This window comes from Oncorhynchus masou, chromosome 18 (genome assembly GCF_036934945.1).
Source record: "Oncorhynchus masou masou isolate Uvic2021 chromosome 18, UVic_Omas_1.1, whole genome shotgun sequence".
In the NCBI taxonomy this organism is placed as follows: Eukaryota; Metazoa; Chordata; class Actinopteri; order Salmoniformes; family Salmonidae; genus Oncorhynchus; species Oncorhynchus masou.
In genome coordinates this window covers 18,197,337-18,205,232 of record NC_088229.1, presented here as the reverse complement: position 1 = coordinate 18,205,232, position 7,896 = coordinate 18,197,337, and the positions used below count along the sequence as shown (strand labels likewise).

General features: G+C 55.5%; 1 protein-coding gene across 4 annotated transcripts in view; it reads right to left on the bottom strand.

The window, feature by feature from the left end:
- LOC135504130 (calnexin-like) overlaps positions 1-7,896 on the bottom strand; it is a 41,438-nt gene that overhangs the window by 9,992 nt on the left and 23,550 nt on the right. For all 4 annotated transcript variants that reach the window (XM_064922440.1, XM_064922442.1, XM_064922443.1 and 1 more), the window contains exons 9-10: positions 7,152-7,308; positions 3,809-4,024 (exon numbers count right to left, since the gene is read on the bottom strand). In XM_064922440.1, coding sequence (XP_064778512.1) covers positions 3,809-4,024; positions 7,152-7,308 — 373 coding nt within the window. The remainder of the gene's footprint in view (positions 1-3,808; positions 4,025-7,151; positions 7,309-7,896) is intronic.

Here is a 7,896-nt window from a genome sequence, read left to right as displayed (position 1 = left end):
CCAACAGGTCCCAGACGTGCCCTAGCCCTCACCCTCCTATCCAACAGGTCCCAGACGTGCCCTAGCCCTCACCCTCCTATCCAACAGGTCCCAGACGTGCCCTAGCCCTCACCCTCCTATCCAACAGGTCCCAGACGTGCCCTAGCCCTCACCCTCCGATCCAACAGGTCCCAGACGTGCCCTAGACCTCACCCTCCTATCCAACAGGTCCCAGACGTGCCCTAGCCCTCACCCTCCGATCCAACAGGTCCCAGACGTGCCCTAGCCCTCACCCTCCTATCCAACAGGTCCCAGACGTGCCCTAGCCCTCACCCTCCTACCCAACAGGTCCCAGACGTGCCCTAGCCCTCACCCTCCGATCCAACAGGTCCCAGACGTGCCCTAGCCCTCACCCTCCTATCCAACAGGTCCCAGACGTGCCCTAGCCCTCACCCTCCGATATCCCAGACGTGCCCTAGCCCTCACCCTCCTATCCAACAGGTCCCAGACGTGCCCTAGCCCTCACCCTCTGATCCAACAGGTCCCAGACGTGCCCTAGCCCTCACCCTCTGATCCAACAGGTCCCAGACGTGCCCTAGCCCTCACCCTCCTATCCAACAGGTCCCAGACGTGCCCTAGCCCTCACCCTCCGATCCAACAGGTCCCAGACGTGCCCTCACCCTCCTATCCAACAGGTCCCAGACGTGCCCTAGTCCTCACCCTCCGATCCAACAGGTCCCAGACGTGCCCTAGCCCTCACCCTCCTATCCAACAGGTCCCAGACGTGCCCTAGCCCTCACCCTCCTATCCAACAGATCCCAGACGTGCCCTAGCCCTCACCCTCCTATCCAACAGATCCCAGACGTGCCCTAGCCCTCACCCTCCTATCCAACAGGTCCCAGACGTGCCCTAGTCCTCACCCTCCTATCCAACAGGTCCCAGACGTGCCCTAGCCCTCACCCTCCTATCCAAAAGGTCCCAGACGTGCCCTAGCCCTCACCCTCCTATCCAACAGGTCCCAGACGTTCCCTAGCCCTCACCCTCCTATCCAACAGGTCCCAGACGTGCCCTAGCCCTCACCCTCCTATCCAACAGGTCCCAGACGTGCCCTAGCCCTCACCCTCCTATCCAACAGGTCCCAGACGTGCCCTAGCCCTCACCCTCCTATCCAACAGGTCCCAGACGTTCCCTAGCCCTCACCCTCCTATCCAACAGGTCCCAGACGTGCCCTAGCCCTCACCCTCCGATCCAACAGGTCCCAGACGTGCCCTAGCCCTCACCCTCCTATCCAACAGGTCCAAGACGTGCCCTAGCCCTCACCCTCCTATCCAACAGGTCCCAGACGTGCCCTAGCCCTCACCCTCCTATCCAACAGGTCCCAGACGTGCCCTAGCCCTCACCCTCCTATCCAACAGGTCCCAGACGTGCCCTAGCCCCTCACCCTCCTATCCAACAGGTCCCAGACGTTCCCTAGCCCTCACCCTCCTATCCAACAGGTCCCAGACGTGCCCTAGCCCTCACCCTCCTATCCAACAGGTCCCAGACGTGCCCTAGCCCTCACCCTCCTATCCAACAGGTCCCAGACGTGCCCTAGCCCTCACCCTCCTATCCAACAGGTCCCAGACGTGCCCTAGCCCTCACCCTCCTATCCAACAGGTCCCAGACGTTCCCTAGCCCTCACCCTCCTATCCAACAGGTCCCAGACGTGCCCCTAGCCCTCACCCTCCGATCCAACAGGTCCCAGACGTGCCCTAGCCCTCACCCTCCTATCCAACAGGTCCAAGACGTGCCCTAGCCCTCACCCTCCTATCCAACAGGTCCCAGACGTGCCCTAGCCCTCACCCTCCTATCCAACAGGTCCCAGACGTGCCCTAGCCCTCACCCTCCTATCCAACAGATCCCAGACGTTCCCTAGCCCTCACCCTCCTATCCAACAGGTCCCAGACGTGCCCTAGCCCTCACCCTCCTATCCAACAGGTCCCAGACGTGCCCTAGCCCTCACCCTCCTATCCAACAGATCCCAGACGTTCCCTAGCCCTCACCCTCCTATCCAACAGATACCAGACGTGCCCTAGCCCTCACCCTCCTATCCAACAGGTCCCAGACGTGCCCTAGCCCTCACCCTCCTATCCAACAGATCCCAGACGTTCCCCTAGCCCTCACCCTCCTATCCAACAGATTCCAGACGTGCCCTAGCCCTCACCCTCCTATCCAACAGATCCCAGACGTGCCCTAGCCCTCACCCTCCTATCCAACAGGTCCCAGACGTGCCCTAGCCCTCACCCTCCTATCCAACAGGTCCCAGACGTGCCCTAGCCCTCACCCTCCTATCCAACAGGTCCCAGACGTGCCCTAGCCCTCACCCTCCTATCCAACAGGTCCCAGACGTACCCTAGCCCTCACCCTCCTATCCAACAGGTCCCAGACGTGCCCTAGTCCTCACCCTCCTATCCAACAGGTCCCAGACGTGCCCTAGCCCTCACCCTCCTATCCAACAGGTCCCAGACGTGCCCTAGCCCTCACCCTCCTATCCAACAGGTCCCAGACGTGCCCTAGCCCTCACCCTCCTATCCAACAGGTACCAGACGTGCCCTAGTCCTCACCCTCCTATCCAACAGGTCCCAGACGTGCCCTAGCCCTCACCCTCCTATCCAACAGGTCCCAGACGTGCCCTAGTCCTCACCCTCCTATCCAACAGGTCCCAGACGTGCCCTAGCCCTCACCCTCCGATCCAACAGGTCCCAGACGTGCCCTAGCCCTCACCCTCCTATCCAACAGGTCCCAGACGTGCCCTCACCCTCCTATCCAACAGGTCCCAGACGTGCCCTAGTCCTCACCCTCCTATCCAACAGGTCCCAGACGTGCCCTAGCCTTCACCCTCCTATCCAACAGATCCCAGACGTGCCCTAGCCCTCACCCTCCTATCCAACAGGTCCCAGACGTGCCCTCACCCTCCTATCCAACAGGTCCCAGACGTGCCCTAGCCCTCACCCTCCTATCCAACAGGTCCCAGACGTGCCCTCACCCTCCGATCCAACAGGTCCCAGACGTGCCCTAGCCCTCACCCTCCTATCCAACAGGTCCCAGACGTGCCCTAGCCCTCACCCTCCGATGTCCCAGACGTGCTCAATGGGATTGAGATCCGGGCTCTTCGCTGGTCCATGGCAGAACACTGATATTCCTGACTTGCAGGAAATCACGCACAGAACGAGCAGTATGGCTGGTGGCATTGTCATGCTGGAGGGTCATGTTAGGACGAGCCTGCAGGAAGGGTACCACATGAGGGAGGAGGATGTCTTCCCTGTAACGCACAGCGTTGAGACAGCCTGCAATGACAACAAGCTCAGTCCGATGATGCTGTGACACACCGCCCCAGACCATGACGGACCCTCCACCTCCAATCGACCCCCCTCCAGAGTACAGGCCTCGGTGTAAACGCTCATTCCTTCCTCACCCCTGGTGAGACAAAACCGTGACTCATCAGTGAAGAGCACTTTTGCTAGTCCTGTCTGGTCCAGCGACGGTGGGTTTGTGTCCATAGGCGACGTTGTTGCCAGTGATGTCTGGTGAGGACCTGCGTTAAAACAGGCCTACAAGCCCTCAGTCCAGCCTCTCTCAGCCTATTGCGGACAGTCTGAGCACTGATGGAGGGATTGCGCGTGTGTGTACCTCTTTGGCACTAGCCAGTAGTTTAAGTACCCAGCTGTCTTCAGCCCAGCGATCAGCCAACTTTTTATACAACATGTGTTTGTATGTGTTATATATATATATATCTCCATCTGTGTGTGTATGTATAAATGTACGCTGAGTGTGTGTGTGTCATACACACCTCGTTGGCACTGGCCACCAGTTTCTTGAGTCCCCAGCTGTCTCCAGCCCAGCGATCGGCCACCTCTTTATATGAAGTGATGATGAAGTTGTCGAAGTAGATCTCGGAGGTCATGGACCAGAGCTCCAGTCCCACGGCTCTGAACGGCGTCATCTGGAACGGAGACAGGTCCTCGAAGTAGTCCGGGTTCTGGATCTGACGCGGGCTCCACACACCCTGGGAGGGGAGAGGTCGCATGTTACAGGACGAGAGGAGAGGAGAGGGGCTCCACACACTCAGGGAGGGGAGAGGTCACATGTTACAGGACGAGAGGAGAGGGGAGGGGCTCCACACACCCTGGGAGGGGAGAGGTCATGTTACAGGATGAGAGGAGAGGGGCTCCACACACCCTGGGAGGGGAGAGGTCACATGTTACAGGACGAGAGGAGAGGGGCTCCACACACCCTGGGAGGAGAGGTCACATGTTACAGGACGAGAGGAGAGGGGCTCCACACACCCTGGGGGGAGAGGTCATGTTACAGGACGAGAGGAGAGGGCTCCACACACCCTGGGAGGGGAGAGGTCACATGTTACAGGACGAGAGGAGAGGGGCTCCACACACCCTGGGAGAGGAGAGGTCACATGTTACAGGACGAGAGGAGAGGGGCTCCACACACCCTGGGAGGGGAGAGGTCGCATGTTACAGGACGAGAGGAGAGGGGCTCCACACACCCTGGGAGGGGAGAGGTCGCATGTTACAGGACGAGAGGAGAGGGGCTCCACACCCTGGGAGGGGAGAGGTCACATGTTACAGGACGAGAGGAGAGGGGCTCCACACACCCTGGGAGGGGAGAGGTCACATGTTACAGGACGAGAGGAGAGGGGAGGGGCTCCACACACCCTGGGAGGGGAGAGGTCGCATGTTACAGGACGAGAGGAGAGGGGAGGGGCTCCACACACCCTGGGAGGGGAGAGGTCACATGTTACAGGACGAGAGGAGAGGGGAGGGGCTCCACACACCCTGGGAGGAGAGGTCACATGTTACAGGACGAGAGGAGAGGGGAGGGGCTCCACACACCCTGGGAGGGGAGAGGTCACATGTTACAGGACGAGAGGAGAGGGGAGGGGCTCCACACACCCTGGGGGGGGAGAGGAGAGGGGAGGGGCTCCACACACCCTGGGAGGGGAGAGGTCACATGTTACAGGACTAGAGACGCTTTCGACAGACAATAAGACAGGGATCTCAGCCTTACAGACCGACAATAAGACAGGGATCTCAGCCTTATAGACCGACAATAAGACAGGGATCTCAGCCTTATAGACCGACAATAAGACAGGGATCTCAGCCTTATAGACTGACAATAAGACAGGGATCTCAGCCTTATAGACCGACAATAAGACAGGGATCTCAGCCTTACAGACCGACAATAAGACAGGGATCTCAGCCTTATAGACTGACAATAAGACAGGGATCTCAGCCTTACAGACCGACAATAAGACAGGGATCTCAGCCTGACAGACCGACAATAAGACAGGGATCTCAGCCTTACAGACTGACAATAAGACAGGGATCTCAGCCTTACAGACCGACAATAAGACAGGGATCTCAGCCTTACAGACCGACAATAAGACAGGGATCTCAGCCTTATAGACCGACAATAAGACAGGGATCTCAGCCTTATAGACCGACAATAAGACAGGGATCTCAGCCTTACAGACCGACAATAAGACAGGGATCTCAGCCTTACAGACCGACAATAAGACAGGGATCTCAGCCTTATAGACCGACAATAAGACAGGGATCTCAGCCTTATAGACCGACAATAAGACAGGGATCTCAGCCTTACAGACCGACAATAAGACAGGGATCTCAGCCTTACAGACCGACAATAAGACAGGGATCTCAGCCTTACAGACCGACAATAAGACAGGGATCTCAGGCTTATAGACTGACAATAAGACAGGGATCTCAGCCTTACAGACCGACAATAAGACAGGGATCTCAGCCTTATAGACCGACAATAAGACAGGGATCTCAGCCTTATAGACTGACAATAAGACAGGGATCTCAGCCTTACAGACCGACAATAAGACAGGGATCTCAGCCTTACAGACTGACAATAAGACAGGGATCTCAGCCTTACAGACCAACAATAAGACAGGGATCTCAGGCTTATAGACTGACAATAAGACAGGGATCTCAGGCTTACAGACCGACAATAAGACAGGGATCTCAGCCTTATAGACCAACAATAAGACAGGGATCTCAGCCTTACAGACCGACAATAAGACAGGGATCTCAGCCTTACAGACCGACAATAAGACAGGGATCTCAGCCTTATAGACTGACAATAAGACAGGGATCTCAGGCTTACAGACCGACAATAAGACAGGGATCTCAGCCTTATAGACCAACAATAAGACAGGGATCTCAGCCTTACAGACCGACAATAAGACAGGGATCTCAGCCTGACAGACTGACAATAAGACAGGGATCTCAGCCTTACAGACCGACAATAAGACAGGGATCTCAGCCTTACAGACAGACAATAAGACAGGGATCTCAGCCTTATAGACCGACAATAAGACAGGGATCTCAGCCTTATAGACCGACAATAAGACAGGGATCTCAGCCTTACAGACAGACAATAAGACAGGGATCTCAGCCTTACAGACCGACAATAAGACAGGGATCTCAGCCTTACAGACCGACAATAAGACAGGGATCTCAGCCTTATAGACCGACAATAAGACAGGGATCTCAGGCCTATAGACCGACAATAAGACAGGGATCTCAGCCTTACAGACTGACAATAAGACAGGGATCTCAGCCTTACAGACCGACAATAAGACAGGGATCTCAGCCTTACAGACCGACAATAAGACAGGGATCTCAGCCTTACAGAACGACAATAAGACAGGGATCTCAGCCTTAGAGACCGACAATAAGACAGGGATCTCAGCCTTATAGACTGACAATAAGACAGGGATCTCAGCCTTACAGACCGACAATAAGACAGGGATCTCAGCCTTATAGACCGACAATAAGACAGGGATCTCAGCCTTACAGACCGACAATAAGACAGGGATCTCAGGCTTACAGACTGACAATAAGACAGGGATCTCAGCCTTATAGACCAACAATAAGACAGGGATCTCAGCCTTACAGACCGACAATAAGACAGGGATCTCAGCCTTACAGACCGACAATAAGACAGGGATCTCAGCTCTGAATATCAGCCATATAGACCGACAATAAGACAGGGATCTCAGCCTTACAGACTGACAATAAGACAGGGATCTCAGGCTTATAGACTGACAATAACCTAATGAAACATGTGCCTCCAGGAAGGGATGATGTTACCTGGTAGTGGGGGTTGTCCACCAGAGGGGCCTTCCACTTGCCCTTGTACTGAGGGTTGTTGATGGTAGGGGGTTTCCACTGGCCACATCCAGGGGCTGTCTCACACACTGGGTTAGGAACCTGAGGGGCCTCCCACTCTCCATCCATCTCCTCATCCCTACAGAGAGATAAAGGAGAGAGAGAGAGACGAGAGACAGAGAGAGATGGTGAGAGAGGAGAGAGAAAGATGGTGAGAGGAGAGAGAGAAAGAAGGTGAGAGGAGAGAGAGAGAAAGATGGTGAGAGGAGAGAAAGGAGAGAGATAGAGACAGAGAGATGGTGAAAGGAGAGATAAAGTAGAGAGATAGTGAGAGGAGAGATAAAGGAGAGAGACAGAGATAGAGAGATGGTGAGAGGAGAGATAAAGGAGAGAGACAGAGAGATGGTGAGAGGAGAGATGGTGAGAGGAGAGATGGTGAGAGGAGAGATAAAGGAGAGAGACAGAGAGATGGTGAGAGGAGAGATGGAGAGATGGTGAGAGGAGAGATAAAGGAGAGCGATAGAGAGAGACAGAGATGGTGAAAGGAGAGATAAAGGAGAGCGATAGAGAGAGACAGAGATGGTGAAAGGAGAGATAAAGGAGAGCGATAGAGAGACAGAGATGGTGAAAGGAGAGATAAAGGAGAGCGATAGAGAGAGACAGAGATGGTGAAAGGAGAGATAAAGGAGAGTGATAGAGAGAGACAGATGGTGAAAGGAGAGATAAA